Genomic DNA, 21,320 nt, shown 5'->3' with positions numbered 1-21,320 from the left:
CCAAATGACGCTGAAAACGCTGCCGACGGGTCAGAATAGAACGAGAACTCAATATCACACAACTACGACTCATTCCAAATCATCACAATCAGTTAAATTTCTCTTTTTTAAATCATTCAAGACATTGTTTTTAAGAAACAGAGCGAAACAGTCCGTCTTAAAGGTTTGCTGGGACATTGGCAGCACCAAAACCTTTAGCAGCATCAAGCAATGAACCTCCCTTTGACTTGACTGTGTTTACTTCAGCCATGGTGATGGGTCGATGTTCAACAGCTGGGTTGAAGCCGTGTCTAAATATGAACATGTAAGTTGTTGCAAAAAAAAACCGAGCAATAATGCTGAGTAATACCTAACACGAGGATCTGTCCATCCAGCAGTTGATGCATTGGGGAATGCCTTTCGGTAAACACCGACAACTACAGCACCACCAAGACCAACATTGTGTTGTAACGCGATCTTGACGTTTTCGACTTGCCTCTTGCCGGCCCAGCCTCGTAATTGCTATACAGGCAAAAAAAACGATAAGTCGCATGATCCAGAACATTTCGAATATTGAACGACTATCATACCCAGGTCAATTCAGTGCATTGGGCTAAACCGGTGGCACCTATAAAGTCATATCAAAGTTCAGCGGTGCTCTCTCTGATCGAACTGATCGAACAGGTCATATCCAGTGTAAAGCTTACCAAGAGGATGTCCCTATTGATGATTGTGTGAACGCTGTTAGCAAAAAAATTGGATAGCGCTGACCCAGAGGACATTTACCTTTGAAATCAAACCACCAGACAGGTTAACTGGAGTTCGTCGAGCTGGTTTTGCTCCAGCTGGAGCAAAGCTTGGGTGGTATGGAGCACCAGAAGCCAACCATTCACCAGCATGTCCTGGCTCACACAATCCAAGAGCATCATAGGTGATGAGCTCGTTTGATGAGAAGCAGTCTGTGGTTTCAGATGTTCAGATTTGAGCTTGAAACATTACGACAGACACCATTATTTTTTTGACATCTCTTGCAGGTAAACTTACCATGTAATTCACAAACATCGACATCCTTGGGAGTGATCTTGGCCAACTTGTATGCTTCAGAGGCAGCCTTCTTGGTCATATCACCACCAGCAATTCCGATAGCTGATTTGGGGCTTCCGGCGACAGCGAATGAACGGACTATGTCATTCAAGATTGCGTGTCAGAATCAAACCGCAACTATCAACATATGGTTCTATTCTTACTAGAGTCAGTAGCCATAACTTGAGCCATGATTTCAATTGCTTGAGGTTCGAGGTGGTGCTTCTTGACAAAGTCTTCTGATGCGACAATGACACATCCAGCACCGTCTGAGGTTGGTGAGCAGTGCAACAAGGTCAAGGGACCGTAGATGGTACGTGCGTCATGTACTTGTTCAAGTGTGTACAGGTCTTTGAATTGAGAGTATCTGTGTTTTGAGTGAGGGTTTGAATAAGTGGCCAATAAACCTCCACATGAGTAGCAATAATGGAAACTTACGGGTTCAGAGTCCTAAAATACGACATATGATGTAGGTGAGATTCCACAAACATCAAGGAAGAAACTAGTGCAGGTACTTACGAGTGAGCGTGATTCTTTTGAGCAATCATATCCAAATGATGGTTGTTGTTGAATTGTGGGTGGTTGTTGATGTATTCAGTAGATGCAGCAGCGAAAATCTGAGGGTTTCGTGGAGCGTTGGTCATAGGTTGAAGTTCGTTCAAGATGGGCATAGCGAAACCCAAACTGGAAGTTCTGTCATTGTAGTTTCCGACCAATGATCCGGACTTCATTTGCTCTTTGGAATAGTTTTTTGGTAGTTAGGAGGGAAAAAACCAAGCGACTGATGATGAACGGTCACTAACCGAAACCAAGAGCCAAAGCACACTCGACGGCACCAGTAGCGACGGCCTGTCTTGCAAAGAACAAGGCAGTTGAACCAGTGGAACAGGCGTTGATGACGTTTATAATTGGGATTTGAGTCAATCCCAATTGGTAGAGACATCTTTGACCGGCTGTAGAGTCGGCAGCAGTGTAACCAACGGTAGCAGTTTCGACTTCATCGCTATAAGAAGTCAAATGAATCAACACTTATTCTCTATTTTGCACGACTGGAGTCATGGGAAACTTGTTTGACCCAATCTACGCACTAGTTGATTCCAGCATCGATGAGAGCTCGGGTAGCAGCTTCCAATGTGTGTTCGGCGTATCCGAAATCTGAGAGGAAAGTTGGGTAAGTTGAGCTACTAGTAGATTTCAAACAATGGGTTCGACGTCATCCAAGTTGTTTTGGTTTAAACGTCTGGGCTCCAAGGTTGCAGGGAGCTTGCATGCTCTTCAGATACTTATACTCAATACGACATTCACCTTTTCTACGTCCAGGCTTCTCGAATGCCGACATTCCAACACCAATGATGTAAACCTTGCGAGGGTCTCGTGCAGACGACATGATGGACTAGGAGAGTGGGAATTGTGAGCGCAATTGGTCATTGCAAACTGCTCATGGGAGGAAACCATGGTCTGTAAAATGGAAGTTGCGAGTAAACTTGGTCAAGCCTGTTCTGCGAGTGTATGCAACAAACGACAAGGTGCACGCGAGAGCTACGAGGCCTACAGCAAAATTCAAGTCAGCTGGTCCTACACATACCTTTCTTTTGCTCTTTACGTTTTAGAATGGGAAAGCTGTCGTTGATGTTTCGAACGTGGGAGTGGTACAGGTCGAAAACCATTGACGTCACGAAGCTCAACAACGAGTCTGGCGTTTTGAAGATAAAACGTAGTTGGGACGTGTAAGATTTATTGTAGAATGAATTTATTTCATTACATTTCAATCCATGACGATACGCGTTACTTTCGTGCCTTTGAAGGTGTTGGAGTTTGCGTATTCTTCATTCGCTGTCCAATCTGATTGTTTTCGACAACTCGAAACTTGTAGACCAGTAGCCTGTTTTGTACTTATCTGTGCGACCAATAACTCAATCGTATCTACTTCTGCGCGGTATACATCTACCGGGAACGCTGTTTTCTCGCCGTTTGAATACGCAACTTAACATTTGTTACTACAATAGAGCCAGTACCTGGAAAGTAAAGCATCATGAAGCACTCCTATGGCTTCTACCGTGCCAGGTTCTGTAGCACGATACTCGTCTTTCACCTCAAATCCATCCCATCCGGCTTCCTAAACGAGATATGGCTTACAATCTGCTCATTGCTGGGGCTGAAAGACCTTTGAAGTTTCGGACTGGTGTCGGAAGACCTGAATGACCTGTCTTGTGTCTCCCTGTAGGGTACGACTCTTAGGACAGAGAATGGAACCTCGTCTTTTCGGCAATTGATCCTTGATACTCCAGCTTGGATGATCCAGAGGATATTCCTTACGAATAAGAGTACGACAATATCACAAAATCCTGCGAGAACTTGACCCAACTCTCTATTTTCCATAAATCATTATATCAACAGTTCGTGTTGCATGTAATCAACTCACTCCCCGAGCTCGAAAAGCTGGTGTTTACTCCTGCAGAGGACTTCATGAGGCCTCCTGAAGAGTATTAAAAAGCTTCTGCAGACTGGCTACTGACACTAGCTCAACTCGTCAGAACATCCGGTGTACATTGTACTGTAGAGCTGGATATTCAGACGCTACCGATACACATCCATTTTCGCCGAAATAGTGTGCTTGTCAGACAAGCACTGGCACTGAAGTATAGGCATGAGTCGGACGTTATACATATAGAGTAGATGGAAAGGACCCACGTCATGTACTCCTAAAGAAAGCTCTGCTTGATGCCATCAAAGGGGCGGTGATTGTTGGATTTGTTGGTGCTTGATTCGGTTACGGTTGTTTTGGTTGACGGACCCGAAGAAGCATTTCTTGGATGAGCTTATAATGTAAGTGGTTTTGGTTTAGGTCAACCAACCAGTGACACGGGTCTGAATTGGCCATTCATGCTAATTAAATCATTTTCCGTGATTAAATTACTCAAACCAAGCCAAACTTTGGTACATGTGTCTAGTGCGGTTTCCTAGCTAGTCACTATATATAGATTCACGTGTGTAAGCGCACATAGTAGCAACCCAAGCATTCTTGTGGCCAATTTGTGCTATTCCCCCATTTGATGGAGTTCAATCGCGATCCCTGGCCATTCCATTTGTATGCGAGCTCTTCTGCCACTTTTACCCAAGACCACGTTCTTTCTAAAACACCACGATAAGCATGATGAGAGTACCTTTGAATGAGTCCGTCGAGATCAAAGTGACAAGATCTATCCTAACGGATTAGGCGCAAGTAAGTGATCGCATAGAACTTTAGATTGAAATTAAACCATTTTCATTTTCAATTGAAACAGCAAAAACACCACAAATTGAACATCCCGATTGATAAATTTGTCAATTTTTAGATGGTGGAAGGAATCCATGTTGTGAAGGACACTACGAGAAGCAAGGTCCGCTTTGGAAGTCCAGCAGCGCAGTAGTTTGTCACCAATCACAACCGTTTTGAGGGAACAAGGACATCATCCAAAACCGGCAACAACATAGAATGTCGTCTTCAAAAGGACGGAAGGTGGGACCTACACCATCACAATTACTTTCATCGGCTCTTCAATCCCGAGCAGGAAACATGGATGAAACACCAGATTTGACATCCCCAAACTTGGACGCGTCCTTGACCGATTTGCCATCACCAACACCCAACGACTTGCCTACATTATCTTCAGCAAACCAAGCCATGAAATTGAATCAACGACAGGTGCAAGCTCTTGCCATACAATTACAACAACGCGCAGCTTTACAACAAGCACAGGAGAAAATGGGTTCACCTTCATCATTATTGGCATCATCGCCGGTGGTGCAACCTACTGGTGTTAGGAGAGTACCTCCTTCAGCTGCTGTTGCCACCATGAGTCCTGCTCCAGTGTTTAGTGGAGAGGCAGTCAAGAGGTCTCGCTCAAAAGAAGATTTGGCTAGGATGGTTGATGCATCGAGACACTCTGTACCTCCTTCCGTTCCGCCACGAACGAATACACCAGCACCAGGTGATGCACCATCATCAGCTAGTGCTGTGGAGGATGCTAACAACCACAACAAAAACTCTTCAGCCAAATCATCAGAGACAAAATTGCTACAATCTATTATACGAAACAAGGTTAATACCAGTAATACCGACTTGACTTCCTCGTCGTATGGATCAGATTCGAATCCAGGAGTGGGATCACAGCAAAACTCATACACCGACCTTCCATTATTGGGATCACCAGCTGTCAGCACTCCATTAACCAAAGGCATCGAATCTCTAATCGATATTAAACGTGGACCACCAAAACGTGTCGACAGTCTCAGTCGTTCCAAACCCGAAAAGCAGGCCTCAGTCATGTCAACCACTTCAGCAACCACAAAAGAAGAAAAGAAAATGTCTCGTGCCATGACACGACATCGAACCCTCATGCGTAAAAAAATTGTACGTCTCACAGCAGCAGGACACTTGGCATTCGAAGTACCGGTACCTGATCGATACCTCGAGAACTGTAAATACACTGAAGCTCGTGAATTTACGTTTTTGAGGTATACTGCTGTCGCTCATGACCCTGATGAAGTCGGACGTCCCAAGATGGGGTACGAAGTACGTCAGAATATGATGAAACGAGATACTGAATTGGCTGTGTGTGTCACGATGTATAACGAGGATGAGATACTTTTCGCAAAGACTCTGACGGCCATTATGAAGAATGTTGCTTACATGTGCTCTAAAAAGTGTTATCGAAGCTGGGGTGATGAGGGATGGAAGCATGCTGTTGTGGTTATTGTGTCGGATGGTCGTAAAAAGATTCATAAACGAGTGCTTGCTATGCTTGGTCTTATGGGTCTGTATCAAGTAAGTCGAATTCAAGCCCTGGAAGCCCTGGTTTTTGCTCATGATTCAGCAAATGAGATTGACTGACTCGACTATTGCTCAGGACTTGTGTCGAACTACCGTCGACGGTAAACCAACAACAGCCCATTGGTTTGAACTCACTACTCAAGTAGCCGTCGACAAGGACATGAGCATTCGCGGCTGCAAAGATGGATTTGTGCCGGTGCAAGTCTTGTTCTGTCTGAAGGAACACAATGCCAAAAAGCTCAACTCGCATCGTTGGTTCTTTAACGGAATATGTCCATTACTGAAACCAAATGTTTGTGCTCTTATCGATGTGGGCACTAAGCCTACTCCACAGTCGTTTTATCATTTGTGGCGTGGTAAGTTGGGTTTGGAGTTTGATGAGTTTCGAATGGGCATTGAATTTGTTCTTGGCTTCATTAATAGCTTTCGATCGCAACAAGCATGTTGGTGGAGCATGGTATGTCTCGCAAACAATTATCTTCATATTGATTTCCTTTTTTTTGCTCAGAACCTCATAAATCACTTTCTATATAGTGGTGAGATTTGTGTCGAAAGTACTCATGCTTTCAGTATGTTGAATCCATTAGTGGCTAGTCAGGTGTGTTCTCGATCGTGTTTCTCTGATCTTTGGTGCAAGCTAACCCATGCTTTTTTGCCTGTAGAACTTTGAGTACAAGTACGTCTTTCTTCTCTGTTCCTTGAAAGTGTCCTTGAATAACATACTAACAATAACACCATCTCAGAATGTCAAACATCCTAGATAAACCTCTTGAATCCGTCTTGGGATACATTCAAGTGCTTCCTGGGTAAGAGCTCTGCACCAAACCAAAGGCAAAAACACTTCCGACTAATTTCTGAATGACACTCGATTACTATAGTGCATTCTCCGCTTACCGATACGAAGCAGTCCAAAACTCGACTCCAACCTCAGGTCCATTGGTGGAATACTTCAAGGGAGAAACACTGCATAACAGTGCTGATTTTGATGTGTCGTCTGCAAACAAGTAAGCGGAGTAAAGAAAGAAACAGTACGCATGTCACTCGATATTGACAAGGCAATGTTGTTTAGGTACTTGGCAGAAGATCGAATCTTGTGTTTCGAAGTAGTCACAAAATTGAACTCAGCATGGACTTTGAAATATGTAAAGGCTGCTCGAGCCGAGACTGATGTACCTAGTGCTCTGCCGGGTACACAATAGCACAATATTTTACATTGTTGTTTTGCGGTCTATATGATTCTCATTTTTCTCTCTCTTTATTACAGAGCTGGTTTCACAACGACGACGTTGGTTGAATGGTTCTTTGTTTGCTTTGATTCACGCAATTTCTCATTTCGATGTAAGTGCCAAAGAAGATATGAGTGTTCAAGCATCATCCATTGTCAACTCATACGCATGTTTTCCATACCCCGCTTAGTTATTCTTCCGTTCTTCACACCCTATATACCGAAAGGCTCTCTTCATGTTCTTGACACTTTACAATATCGTTAACTTGATCTTCACCTGGTTCTCTATCGTAAGTTAAAAAAACGGATTACAATCGAAGAGTCTCGAGAACTCAATGCCGACACCTTCGTCCCTCTCTATGCCAGGGAAACTTCTACCTTACATTCTTTTTCCTCTCCCAAATCTGCTCCAAGCCTGCATCAGACCCCTTCCGCGGTGGCGGACCACTAGTCCTCCTCCTCATGAAACAACTCTACGCATCAGCCTTCCTCATAATCCTCATTTCATCATTCGGAAACCGCCCACAAGGAAGCAAAATGTTTTATTATTCGGTGGTCTATCTGTTTGGACTGGTGATGGTCTTCACCATCTTTATTGGGTTCCTGAGTGTTTTTGCGTACATACCACAAATGAATTCGGCTGCTGATATCTTGACGCTGTTGAGTACGAGTGATGTGTTTAGAGGGGTTGTTATATCTGTTTCTGCGTAAGCTGCTTGTTGTGTGAATATCAGAACTCATATAAGCCCTTTACTAAGATCCTTTTTTTGCTCTTGTCTAGTACTTATGGAATGTATCTGGTAAGCACGAGACTCAGTGAATCGTACGTTATCGGATGACGTTGCTGATGCTTGTATTTCTTTTACCAATCTTGCAGATCAGTTCGCTTATATACTTGGATTTCTGGCACATGATTACCTCTTGTATTCCATGTGAGCAATATTAAGATTTGCCATACAGTTTTTTTCTAGTAGCGATGTATCTCAAATTACGACTTTCTTCATTTTAGACATGGTGATGCTTCCTACATACGTCAACATGTTTATGGTCTACGCATTATGTAACTTGCATGATGTCTCGTGGGGTACCAAAGGTAAGATGCTCGTTGTCATATGGACGCCAAAAAACCCATAGCTAACTCTATACAAATACCTCAGGTGACAATGTCGTCAAATCAAACGTGGAACCAATCAAACAAGACACCATAGTCCGTGAAAAACGAGAAGAACTCGAAGTAGTCATTCCCGATGACGATCGAGAAAACTTGAACACCATGTACAATGACTTGCTTGAATCACTCAAGGTCGCTCCACCACCAGAAAAACAGGTTGTGGATAACAAGACCAAGAGAGACGATTATTTCAAGCTGTTTAGGACTCGAGTTGTTGCTAGTTGGCTGCTGTCTAATGGATTGTTGATCACTATTTTTACTACTGTGAGTTTGTTGTGTTGGCGTTGCGAACCATCCATACGGAAAAAGGACTTTTTTTTGCTAAACAACTTCTTCTCCAAACCATACAGGATTCAATCACATCCCTCCTCTTCCCAGCATATCAAATCTCACCGTACTTGATCCTCCTCTTCTGGGCAGTTACTGGTCTTGCTGCCGTACGATTTACTGGTGCGATGATCTTTGTGTTTTTCGAATACTTGTCGAATTTCGTGGATGCTGTGCTTCCTATTCGACAATTCCAAGGACCCAAGCCACGTCGAGCGTGATTTTTGTGATCACCACTTAGAAAAAACTATATTCAAGATCGGTCTTGAACCCAAGGGAGGTCTTGTACTATCATCTTTATTACCTATTAAAAATAAATACATGCCATTTTTCTCTTAATGACATTGTTGTGTGTCTGTGTCTTTGATGGAACAGTGTAGCTGATTGGATTCCGCTCGTGAGGAGAGTTCCATGCCAGTAACAAGTACAAGCTACTCGGGCTGGTACCCATCTCTGTGGGTTTTCGAGAACATTGTGTATTGTGTGTATTCTGTTCCTCCTATTCGACAATACCCACGAATCAGAAAAGTTAAGCGTGACAACCAGCAAAATATAAGTGACGGATGACTGCCTCTATTTATCATCATTAAAACTAAATACATGCATTTCTCTACTAAAGTGGTATGTCTGAGTGTGTGTGATATGCAAGCAGCGTGTACAGCGTGTATGCTACGAATCTCTATCCTATCCTCCTATCGTTTTGTACGAGGTATTGCCGACTCGATATTATCAAACATGGTCATTTGTCGTGAAGACTTTAGATTCTCTGCCTTCCTACAAAAACCAATACAGAAAGTCAGCATACCACCACCAACAAAAAAACCTGCACCAGTAGCAACCCATACTCTTGATTCTTCAAAGTCATATACGCATTCGTAGCAGCCAACGCATCCTCCTCCTCCTTAATAGTAATAGCCGTCCAAGGTCTACCGCCAGACCGATCCGTCTTGTCCGATCCTGGTGTTCTCCAAGCAGCTTCTATTTTAATAGCCCGTTTCTGCTGTGCGTGGACGTCTTCCTTTGCTCGCCGGCTGTAGAAGAGACGGAGGGCTTCCTTGTATGCTTCAGCTCGGGGCATTGGTGATTTGGGGTGGGACATGAGGTATAGGGCGTGGCGAATCACACTAGGTTGAGAGATGTGTGAGTCTGTTGCAGGAGACCCCATGTTGTTTTGCGTCAACCAAAACACTCAAAAGCAAGCAAGCTTCTTTCTACTCTACCTTTCACCAGACAGTTCCGGACTTGTATCCAACTCCACATCCTTTACAATCTCCTCCTCCATGGTACTTGGATCCTCCAACATGATCCTCGGCCTTGACAGCTCAAACGGATGCCCTACATAAAAGTCCTTTCGTAGCTCGTCTTCCGGATACTCTATAGCTGGCGGCGTGTAATAGTACCGTGGAGCTCTGGTATTTGTTTTAATGACAGTTCTGTGGTCTTTTTTGGTATAATTGCGATGTGGGATTTTGCGATGAGCGAGAGATGCATCGCGTAGGAGAGTGTGTTGAAGTGATTCAATGAATTGGCCGACTTCTTTGGGGACGACGCCGCGTGGGTGGTAAGGGGCAGGAGGATGCATCTTGATTGCCGATTGCCATGCTGGAGTTGATACTTGTGAAGAAGATGGCGGATGCTGCATTCTGGTATGGTTGTCGCGGATGGTGAATGGATTGTACTTTGGTTTGGGGATATAGCGGCTCATCCTGGCTGTAATAGATGTACTATGTTGAGCTGCTATGTATGTTTTGGTTGATCAAAAGGAAAGCGTTGCAAGCTTAAGAGCACTTCATATTACATAAGATATGCGGTGGAATCAATAAGATAGCATACATTTGACGCGTTATAACACGTAATAGTGGATCGACCGAGCCAGTTTGTTGATGTTTGTATGCTTCTTCGCTTTCTGTGTCGCTTTCCAACTCGCCAACACAATCCCATCAAATTACGGAGAATCACACTGACGAGGGAATCAAGGTAAGTATACAGCTCATAGCAAGAACAACCTTATCCATGCCATCTACCATACTAATGGATACCACTCTCCTCTGCTAGCTCCCTGCACAAAACATGGTTCCACCCACTGCCAATAGAAGCACTTCTCGTCCACACGATAAACCTGTTAGAAGACGCACCCATATAGCTCTCAAGGGCATCTTCCCAAAGAGAGCCCAGAAGGCATGTGTCCCTCCGGACGGCCTGGGCGTCGTGGAACAAGTATTCTACAAGATAAAACCGGGCAAGCCTCAGGTCATCATGGGCGCTGCTATCAGACTCAGATGTCCCGCTCTCATACCTAGACTCGCGCCTGACCGTATACTCGATCTCATCAAGATTGCCGCTAGTCAGCACTTTCGCTTGTGCATGTCGATAGATCCAGAGGTATGAATGAAGTGCAGAGGCTCGTGTGTTGCTGTAGTGTATGCGGCTGGTAGTTCTACCATGATATGTGGCACTTATACACGCCAGCATCATGATTCAACATGTCTTGGCACTGATACTCCTTGCTACCTTGCGAAACCATCATCAACTTAAACGGCTCAAGTCACACACAAACTAACTACCAAATATTCAATCTATAGACTTTGAGAGCAGTACATTTAGCTGATACGGCCGCCGATATACCCGTAATATATAGAGTAGTCGACAGAGATTCAAACACGACATGGCAAGATGTCGTCCTCCAGGACATCAACACAAACTTTGACTTGAGCGACAAGACAAAGCCATTATGGAGAGTCTCTATTGTAGTACCCAAAGAGAGAGATTATACTCAATATGTACCATCGCAGCATCGTGAATCTCCCGAATCGAGAGCTGAAAGTGGCGTGACGGATGCCACGCATATCCCGCCGTTGACTACTGTATATCTACCACCACATGATCCAAACGCAGCTGCTACCATGCTACCACCACCACCAGGCTCGACTGGAAATGCATCATCGGTAGCTGGATCGGATATAACTGGTGACGCTCCAACCGTAGTAAATAATCCTAGTAAAGAGGTCGTTTTCGATGGTATAGAAATGAGTGAAATCAAAAAGCAGCAGGCGCACGCTAGTGCTTCAAACAATAAAGTACCTGAAATAGCAGCTGCTGATGGTACAGCAACAGCAGGAACATCACCACCATCTCACGAACCTGGTGCTAGTAGTAGTGGCAGAAGACGAGGCTTGTCTCGACCAGAACTACCTCATTCGCTAAGTAGATTCTTTAGTGTTCCTCATGGATTGACGCTCCCACATATCCCAACTCGACCAATGGGCACTCGAGAATGGACTGTCGGTAATTGGAAGGTGGAATGGCCTGAAGGTCACCCCTTCCCCAGACTAGTTAGAATAAACGCTGAAGGTGAAAAGCAAGCACCAACAGAACCTGAACCACCTGCTGACGGTGAATCATTCGAAATGTTATTTACCTTCAACCATGTATTGGGTGATGGATTATCCATGTGGGCATTCATGAGGACATTCTTTGATTATGCTACTCCTGAACGTCTATCGCCTGGAGTACATATAGATCTGACAGACTTCCCATGTGTCAAGACGCCACCTCCATTGATCGATAACTTGTTGCGGCCAAATGTAATTGAAATCACTCCTATATTATTGGGTATGTTTAGACGATTCATCACTCGACGTGGTGTTCGTCGATTCAAGGGACGTACTAAATCGAATCTGACTGCTACTGCATTGGTTACCAACTTGGGTAAAATCAATGGACATATCGGTAGAAAGATGCTTGAAAAGACCGAGAATGGGAAGAAGGCAGGTGCAGCTGTAGATCCACTAGATGAGAAACCAGAGTATCAAAACACAAACCCGAATCTCGACGGCCATGATAATACCACCATTAATAATAACAATAATAATAGTCCCACCCAAGCACAGGCCAAAGCAGCTAGCACAGATGCCATAGTAGAAGAACCCGATGATCGTATCTCGCTAGGACCAGAATTAGCTTCTCCTCTCGATCCTTTCGGTCCACCAGCAGATCCAATCCACTTTATACATCCTAGTAGCGGTAAAACACGAGCACGATTCCTCATGCTAGATCACGACTTTACTGAAGCTATACGTAAAAAATGTAATGCTGAAAAGACGACGGTAGCAGCTGCAGTAGTAGTAGCTGCCATGGCAGCAGTCCGAACGCTGTCTGAGTCCATGCCAGGATATACAGGTGGTAAAAAACGACTGCCAAATCGACAAGGATGGGTTGTAACATCGTCAGTACGCCATCTCTTGCCAAATCACACGTCATTATATGGTGGTGAACGCATGGACGATCCATCACTTAAAGTATTTGGAGGCTACGGCGGATCTATATTCAACAACAATCTCCGATTTGTCGACGACCACGACTTTTGGGAACGATGTCGCCGAGTAAAACGCGACATTCGCCTCTCATACCGCACATCCATAATGCGAATGAAGCTAGTCAATTGGTGCTACCGCCACCCCACGCTCTGGGAATGGGTCAACAAACGAGCCAACCTGTCTAAACTATCTCGAGCATACTCTGTCGAACTAGCCAATCTGGGCGCATGGGATGCACCATGTGCGCTACCAGGAGCAGGCGAATCTGATCCCCGCTTACGTCTCGATGGATTCTCCGGGATATTGAACTCGTCGTTTGATGGTGTGCGGGGCCTGTTTTGTGTTGGTACGATGAGCATGTCTGGAGCCATGAGTATCACTGTTGCGTATGATATGGGCGCCGTGCTGGAGCAGGATGCGGATTTGTTTGTGAGTGTGCTGCTCGGGTGTTTGCAGAGGAGTGTGAAATATGGAAAGCTGAGTGTGCTTAAGGCGCGGACGGAGGATGGGACTATTCCGAGGCCCAAGGTTGTGGATGGGCATGTGTTTGTTGAGATGGATGGTGCTGGGGGTGGGGAGATGGTTGAGAAGGGAAAGGAGAAGGCTGGGAAGTAGGAGATGTAGTAGGGTGTTTGAAGAAGGATGGTGCTTGCTGTTGTGTAAAAAATGATTTTAGAAGGCAGTTTTTTAAAGGGAAAATACCTCAAATATAAATCAATGAGATAAGTAAAGAGCAAACGCGTGGCACTCAAGTGATGAATTCAGGTTGACCTGCAGATTGAGTTTCTTGGGATTGCATGGGTTTAATGTGCGAAAAGTCTTAGAGCTAGGAACATGGTTTGAAGCTGATCTGGAGCGGATACGACTAGTTCTCACGTACGACATGATGCGATACAGCTCTAAACGCATGGTGAGTTGCTTTGCGTACTCTGTATTGTAAGTGACACTGTTTCAAGTTTTGTATAGCTTGATGTTGGCGTTTTCTCAGTAGTTTGGAGGAAGCTTGAACGTATATTGACGCCTAAAGTAATGGATTATGTGGTTTGGAGGTTACTGGTGGATGTGTCTCTGACGCCTACATCTTTCTTATATATAATGAATCACTACCAGTACAATAAAAGCAACATATGTAAAGCAGTAGACTGACAAAGCAATAAAAGGGCAGATCTGTCATGCTGTACTTATCTTATTGTGTGGATCGACGCCTTTAGGGAGTGTCACTTGGTTGTTAGTTGATGCACAGAGAGAGAGCCCGACTGGCACGACGTGGCGTCTTGAATCTTGATGACAGCAACAGAGAAGAGAGTCGTTTGGATGGAGGCACGCTATAGTATTACAGTGCTTGTACAAATCCATCGAATGTTTTAGTTTAAGCTAATTGCATCGAGAGCAAAGAGCAAGTACTCCATACAAATGTGGAAGAACGCACGGATCCGATCCTGGGCAAACTCGTTCTTATTGTCACTCGCAAGAGAAATCTTTGGTACGCATGTGCGAAGTGTGTTTGAAAATCAATGCTATACGAGAAACGCGATTCCCGCTCAGCAGCTCGTGATTTACTGCTATTCACGTTCGAATACGTGTATCAAACGTCAAACACATCTCTGTTTCCTCTCGTAACGAACTACTCGACACTTGCGTCCTTCAACATCTCCAACCAATCCTTCCACGTTCCAACAACTCCAACCAACCCAGACCAAACTTTTCACAATCAGGTCAATATTTCTTCATATAAACATACAAAGAGCCTTACACAGAAACCCCCTGTACAAGCATCTGCTTAATCAAATTACTCATAAAGTGCTCTGCAAACGAGGTCAAATAAAACTCATGATCCGAATCATGTCCATGTGCAAAGTTGTGTGCTAGCTCGTGAGCGAATACCAAGAACCTACCAACACAAACCGTCAGCACGTTCACCAAAAGGAAACCGTTTACTCAACATACCAGTAATAATACGTCTCTGCAGCATCCGGCACATCCTCATCCCTACCACCAAAACCACCAGGGATCCTCGCAACACCATTCCCCTTCACAAGCGGATAATGCAACCCCAAGTAATACCGTACATTGAAAAACAAGGACCGGCCACGATTAAACGCGATCGTCGTCCCATCCACATCAACATATATACTACATGCTCGTAAGTCCAATGAATACACTTGTGCCAACACCTTAATGAGCTTCACAAATCGTTGAATACCAGCCATATTGGTCACGGATTCATCCGTAGCAGCTACACGTCGATCCCGATAGAATGAGAGGCCGTCTACGCTGTTGATCATTATCATGTCGTTCTCGGCAATCACGCGACATACAGGTGATTGATTGCTGGGGATTGCGGGAGGGTCTGATGGCACTGTTGCTGAAAATGTGGAGTCTTTGGTTGATTTCAGGGTTTGGATGCTACGTGATAGCGAGTTACGGATTTGAGAGGTTTGGGATGGATCTATTGGTGGTTTGGTGCCTTGTTCGTCGTTGGCTGAGCGTATGCTTTGTGTGGTCGATAGTTGGTTGTTTGATGATGTGGCTGATGGGGGTGCAGGAGACGACAATCCACCATTGCTATTACTACTACTGGGACCACCGCCAAACACCGTACTCCTCATATTCTCAGCAAACCGATTTATGACTCCAAAAAAGTCGTCTGTTGCAGCATCCTTTTCTGGCGTTGGTGGATTATTACGTGCCACCACACCATTCTGTGAATCACCATTAGCTTGCTGCGCTGTAAGCGCTGCGGGTGGTATAGGCGGTACAGGTTTACTCCTGTTGATTGGATTACTGGCTCGTGGATAGCCTTGATCCAACATACGATTGCTGACATTGGTCACGACGTCCTTGCCACTCTTTTCGGCTTCGACAGCGCGCCGAACAACCTAAAATTGTTGGGCGAAAGTATGAGACTTTAGGTGGAATTCAGCGAAGTGGCAAAAAAATCGGTTGTTTGACAATAATGAATGCAATTCAAGCTCACCTCAGAATCAGCATCAGGAAACATTCCCAGCAACTGCCTAACATAGCTTCGAACCTGTGGCGTAGCATCAGGCATATCCGGCATACCAACAGCCTCTTTGCTACTACTTTCTGTACTAACGGCAGCAGGACTTGATGGTGGAGGCGTATCCGGTATGGTAGCAGCATTCTTGATCTTTTGCGATGAGATATTTAAGATGCGGTCTATTGGGAAACCTTTTCTTTTCAGGTTTACGAGGGACGTTGAGAGGAGGGTGCTATATGTGAAGTAAGCAGAAAGAATCAGTTGGAAGATTCATTTGACGACAGTGCCAGGCGGTTTTTTTGTCGTCACGCTCTACTTCAAGTCCAACAAAACGCTAAATCAACCCAACAAACCTCAGCAACAGCGTATCATTCAACCTCGGATGCCTAAACACAACCCTCCCAAGCGCCTGAGCAACATCAAAGAAATCATACTCCCCAGCCACAAACACATAATTCTGGCGACTGCGTTCATCAACAAGCAAACAAGATGTCGTATTCTGACGATTCTTGTTGCCCTTGAAAGTTCGTACGATTTCGATTTCTTTGACTTCGATTACCATAATGTCTTTGAGGAGAGATTCGGCATTGTTGACGACTTCTTTGACGGTTCGCATGCGGTGGCCATCGTATAAGAGGAGAGGTGCTCGTTGGCGGATTAGTTTTTGGAGGTCTTTGGACTTGTCGGTCTCCATGTGGTTGTTGCGTGGGACGCTCCATGATTGCTGGACCTAGTGAGATTTGTTGCGAAAAGAGGTGGGTGTTGGAGTGTCTAAGTGAGTAGCAAAATGGGGAACATTCAAGATGCTGCATTACCTGTGGAGATAGCCAAGATGACCCCAACTGCTCATAAAAGTTCTCAAGCAGTGGCTCCAAAATACAACTACCAAATAGTGTATTAGCCCCGTTCACTCTTCTCCTACATCACCATCAACATTTTCAACACATACCTCAACGGCTGGAAAATCTGCTGCAATATCGTATCATCAATCAAATATATATCACTAGCTTTCGCCAGCGTGACTTGCACCTTGGCACCATCCCCTTCTATACCATCATGTGCTAAAGTTGTAGTAGCAGCAGCATCGTTACCCACAACAGTCGGCACTGACTTCACAACCTCTACATCACTCCCCCCATCACCCTTCAACCCAATTAGAAACGCACTACTCCTCATATCCCTCAACAGCGCCGCATTCTGTGACAAGCTACTGAAATTCGTAGCCATACGTCTCAGCAGTCCCAGATACTTTTCTGTTCCCGAAGCATCTAAGAACTGGCGTGGCGATTTAACTAGCTGTTGAGCCAATTCAGCTGGTGTTGGTTCGTCTTTGACTCCAGCAGCACGCAAGAAGGTGTTTGCGACATGTCCGAAATCGACAAAGGTGAAGAAATCGGCATATTCATTCTTGGAGCCAGTGTTGAAGTATACGTCGCCTGGAGTCATGCATTTATATGTTGGTGGGGATGTGGTTGTGATGGGCACGGGTATGAATTTACTATCACGAATCAACGTCCAATCACGGACTGTGAAATCGTGTTGTCGAGATGCTAGATACGTAAACATGGCGACAGCAGATTGTGGAGGCGGTGGTCGTTCTCGTAAGCGAGCTACTAGTTGATCTGACGGTGGATGTGGCCTACATCCAAATTTATCGGCATGTGGTTTTAGGTCTGGTTTCAAGACTAGGAAACCCATAACTAGACCACCTGGTTCGCTAAAACAGTCAGCTGGCTTGGCGTATGTGCTAGCGTCTACGGTTGGCAGGAATGGGATTTGGACTGTTTCGGGACGATATATACTGGCATATGTGGTCTTGTGATTATCAATAAAGTATTCAAGGAGCAAGGCTCGTTTCGAAGGTTCAGTTGCTGTAGCCATCATTGCAAACAGGTCTGATAACGGGACTACTGTTTTGAGACCTAGTGTCATCATCAGCTTGGCTAAAATGAAAGCGTTATCCACATGAATACATTGCTCTTTTTTTGTCTTGAACAACATACCTTCATCAGACTGACTCCTCCACTTGTCCCACTTCAATATACTCACTCCCAGCTTACGCAGCTTGTCATCAGGTGCATACAACTCACTAGCCCTATACCGTTTAATACCAGCCTCAGTCTCTGCTTCCCTCGGAAACAGGGCTGTAGCTCTCAGCCTGTCAAACTCGAGATTCGACAATTTAGCCTGTATGGTAGCCAAATATTTCACCAGCTGATGATGATCCCATCCCAACTCAGTACCCAGCCGATCAAATATAGTCTGTAATTCTACATGCTCTCGTACCCCGAATGCCTTGAGCATGACTTCCGAAACACTTTTCGGGTTTGCGAATGCGACTGATGGCAAGTCGGCAAACAGAGTCACGTTCTTGAAGTATGCTTGTTCGGGTAGTTTCATGCCACTACGAGTTGGGATACACTTCATTATGCAGAATATGCTTATGATCAAGACCTTGTTGTCTTGCGAGATGTTGCCCCAAGCACGAGAGACCACACCTAATATCCTCTCGGTAAATGGAGCACTCATTTCCAGATCTTCCGTCTTTTCCCGTGCGAGGAAATTACACCACTCTACAAGCGTCAGCTCCATCCATCCAAATACTTGCTCTAATTCGTTTTTCGTAAAGCTTTTGGCAATATCGGATGGTAGAGAGTTGGAAGGTGCTGGACAATCTGGTGGTATTATTTTTACATTCATGTGACTTTTAATGTGAGCCAGCGTCATCTTTGTAGTTACTCCCGGTATAGAAGTAGGCGGTATGACGGCTAGTTGAAGGAATCGGGATACTATACTGTCGGGAATAAACGTCTTGCCTCGTAGTGCAACCCACCACTTCATGAGAGCAATAAACTCATCCGAAGTGAGAGTCCTTTGACCTAATTCCTCCAACACGTCCTCTACAGTCGTCGTCCGTACTACACCATCCTTTTCAAGATTCTTTATCATCTCTGCACATTGTTTGGCGACTAGCTCAGGCACGAATGGAATGTTTTTGATAAAGGCTGACATGGAAGGATCTAATATCCTGACTTTGTTTGCTGGCATGACACCACGAGATGACATGATGGTCAATTGTTCTGAAGACTGTTTGAGAAAGTAGCTGCCCAAGATTTTAGCTACTACGGAATGGGGAGTTGATGCCTTAAAGTTGAAGGACATCATAGCGTGTGCTCCCTTCTTTTCCATCCATTCCTTTGCGGCAGGGTCTGATTGTACTTCTGGGTACAGTTCTATTCGAATATGACTCAGTATTGAATTATACGGGAACGCAACACAAGCTTCCTGAACTATGACTACATACTTTGAATGGAAGTCATCTCATCCTCATAGAGTATTCTGGCCACAAGAGCTCCAACAACCAATATTTCCTACAGGGGGTTGGAATTAAATTGATTCCAATAGGATTCGGAATTTATGTCCTTCTGGCGTTTTTTGCTTCCGAACTCACTTGATTCCATATCGTAAGAGTCCGATCAACGAAATCTATACTCTCACGTTCCACGGTTGGAATCAAATGAGCAGCCAGATGCATAGAGCACCCAGTAGTCTGATGAGTAGGAAACCTAAATTTGAAAACAGCACAGAGCCATTGAGTATTTGCAATGTCATCAAGTCAACAATTTCTTTTTCGCTTGGTTTCACATACCCTATAAATATCCTTCCTTGCTCTCCAGGTGCAGGCAACAGATCTGAAAACACAGAATTCTGTCCTCGCACACCAGACGACGAATCATACTCGTCGAATGTAGACCACATGATTTGTAGACTGGTCTTGGTGGGTGGCTTCTTCTTTGTTGTTCTCTCCATCTCTTGAGCAAACTTGGTAGCGAGTCGTACTCCAAAACCAGCAGTAGCGACTCTCATGAATATAGAGAATGAGGTCTTGGTTCCTTGTCGTCCCTTGGAACGATCAAAGGACAACATGGCATCTACATCTAGCTGTATCTGCGACACATTTACTTGATCTAGAGTCAGCATCGAGTTTGGCGATACGGTTTGATATAGATTTTTGGGGAATGTGAGTGGTCGTGCCTCGGCAGTCTTTTTATGGAGAGAGAAGACCGTCTCTGTATCTACAATGACGGAGACGTTACGCAGGTTTGCGGTGAAGGGAACGGACGTTGCGAGGAATCTGCCGAAATCTGCGATATTTGGAATGTCGAGTGGTTCTCGGAGTTCCAAGAAGAAGGTGGTGAGATCTGATGCTGTTGGTGCTGGACCACGTTTTGTATACAGACTGTCCCCCTGTCAAACCAAAAACGTAAAGATCAGCATCTTTTGAGTGGGTGACGTGGCTTGTTGCTATCACTCTACCTTCCAAAAGAAGGCCATGCAGCCAGTACCAGACGTGACTAGAGGCTCCTCGCATACACTAGGTCAGAGTAAAGTCAGCCAGATTTGATATCCCATTTGACATATTTGATTAATATACCTGAAGAGAGAGTAGAATCCAACTCCAAAGAATCCAATCTTGTCCTGATCTGGATTTCCTTCAGCAATCTTTCTGAGCCGATACTAGAAGATTCAAACAGTTAACCAGGAGCAGCAATATCAGATACACATGCACTACCCTACCCAATCTTCATCTCTGAATGGCCGTCCATTGTTGGAGTAAGTAATAGTAGAAGCAGCGTTCGCTTTTCCACCCTTTGTTTGGAATGTAATAGTGACTTCTGTAGCATTTGCATCGTTGCTGTTCTGAAGAAGCTCTCTCTACGAGTGACTTGGTGTCAGTGTTGAAGGACACGATCAAAGGCCAAGTGTTTGCGAGCTTACAAAGAATGTGTATTCGGTCGAATATCGAGCAAGAATCTTGTCGATGAGGGCCCGTTGGTTGATTTCGACAGCTTCCGATTCGACATTAGATGTCTTTAGCTGCGACCGTAATGACAGAAAGTCGGACGCCATGCTGTCAGATTGGACTAAGTGATTTGGGTGAGAAGTGAGTCAGTAGATAAACGGAAGGACTGGAATCCGATTCAGTAGAGCATCAAATCAAAGCTTATGAGCTGTCAATTCAACCAAACAGGGCAACTATCTCACAATCGTCACAACTCGAACGCACCTTATGTGGCAAAGCTATTAGAATCGGACGAGGACACAACTAAAGTATGGCTCTATATGTCACTGCTGCCAACCAGTCTAATGGCTTCTAATCCTCTGTTTGTCTATATCTATATAATAGCTAAAAGCTACGGTAGTGTGTTTTTACAAAATCTCGAAGCTTGAGGACGACGTTGTCAATCACGGCACGCTAGAGGTACACCGTCATGTATATCAAAACATCGTGTTTCACTTGTTATTCCTTCGGTTACATATCCCTTACATATACACTTCACGTCAAATCAACAGGACATTAAAACATCTTGCCAACATTCAACATCAACGCACATTGCAAGTTT

The 21,320-nt window shown here is 44.7% G+C and overlaps 5 protein-coding genes across 5 annotated transcripts; 2 read left to right on the top strand and 3 right to left on the bottom strand.

Annotated features, from left to right (window-relative positions):
* Window positions 1-157: 157 nt before the first annotated feature.
* SmJEL517_g03029 (uncharacterized protein) lies at window positions 158-2,517 on the bottom strand (the record flags this gene model as incomplete). The annotated part of the gene is made up of 13 exons (XM_031168957.1): window positions 158-290; window positions 350-501; window positions 570-607; window positions 687-699; window positions 766-938; window positions 1,024-1,161; window positions 1,227-1,429; window positions 1,501-1,512; window positions 1,582-1,798; window positions 1,866-2,065; window positions 2,151-2,217; window positions 2,368-2,455; window positions 2,515-2,517. 13 exons carry the CDS (start codon window positions 2,515-2,517, stop codon window positions 158-160), a joined length of 1,437 nt encoding a protein of 478 aa, XP_031025125.1.
* Window positions 2,518-4,537: 2,020 nt separating this feature from the next.
* On the top strand, window positions 4,538-8,819 carry SmJEL517_g03028 (chitin synthase; the record flags this gene model as incomplete). Its single annotated transcript, XM_031168956.1, has 16 exons — window positions 4,538-5,869; window positions 5,952-6,231; window positions 6,299-6,332; window positions 6,410-6,473; window positions 6,538-6,551; window positions 6,619-6,681; window positions 6,754-6,879; window positions 6,945-7,063; window positions 7,140-7,213; window positions 7,292-7,390; window positions 7,467-7,807; window positions 7,882-7,900; window positions 7,978-8,032; window positions 8,110-8,193; window positions 8,258-8,535; window positions 8,622-8,819. The coding sequence occupies 16 exons, from the start codon at window positions 4,538-4,540 to the stop codon at window positions 8,817-8,819; spliced, it is 3,180 nt and encodes a 1,059-aa protein (XP_031025124.1).
* Window positions 8,820-9,290: 471 nt separating this feature from the next.
* SmJEL517_g03027 (uncharacterized protein) lies at window positions 9,291-10,303 on the bottom strand (the record flags this gene model as incomplete). Its single annotated transcript, XM_031168955.1, has 3 exons — window positions 9,291-9,372; window positions 9,444-9,722; window positions 9,819-10,303. The coding sequence occupies 3 exons, from the start codon at window positions 10,301-10,303 to the stop codon at window positions 9,291-9,293; spliced, it is 846 nt and encodes a 281-aa protein (XP_031025119.1).
* A 365-nt stretch (window positions 10,304-10,668) lies between these two features.
* On the top strand, window positions 10,669-13,529 carry SmJEL517_g03026 (uncharacterized protein; the record flags this gene model as incomplete). The annotated part of the gene is made up of 2 exons (XM_031168954.1): window positions 10,669-10,980; window positions 11,181-13,529. The coding sequence occupies 2 exons, from the start codon at window positions 10,669-10,671 to the stop codon at window positions 13,527-13,529; spliced, it is 2,661 nt and encodes an 886-aa protein (XP_031025118.1).
* Window positions 13,530-14,663: 1,134 nt separating this feature from the next.
* On the bottom strand, window positions 14,664-20,826 carry SmJEL517_g03025 (uncharacterized protein; the record flags this gene model as incomplete). Its single annotated transcript, XM_031168953.1, has 14 exons — window positions 14,664-14,805; window positions 14,862-15,793; window positions 15,892-16,147; window positions 16,269-16,645; window positions 16,731-16,797; window positions 16,865-17,858; window positions 17,919-19,148; window positions 19,220-19,286; window positions 19,367-19,481; window positions 19,565-20,163; window positions 20,233-20,290; window positions 20,351-20,433; window positions 20,494-20,631; window positions 20,695-20,826. 14 exons carry the CDS (start codon window positions 20,824-20,826, stop codon window positions 14,664-14,666), a joined length of 5,190 nt encoding a protein of 1,729 aa, XP_031025117.1.
* Between the last annotated feature and the right edge of the window lie 494 nt (window positions 20,827-21,320).

The sequence above is a fragment of the Synchytrium microbalum genome (genome assembly GCF_006535985.1).
Source record: "Synchytrium microbalum strain JEL517 chromosome Unknown SmJEL517_scf0014, whole genome shotgun sequence".
NCBI classification, from domain to species: Eukaryota; Fungi; Chytridiomycota; class Chytridiomycetes; order Synchytriales; family Synchytriaceae; genus Synchytrium; species Synchytrium microbalum.
This window is presented reverse-complemented; position numbering and strand designations above follow the sequence as displayed.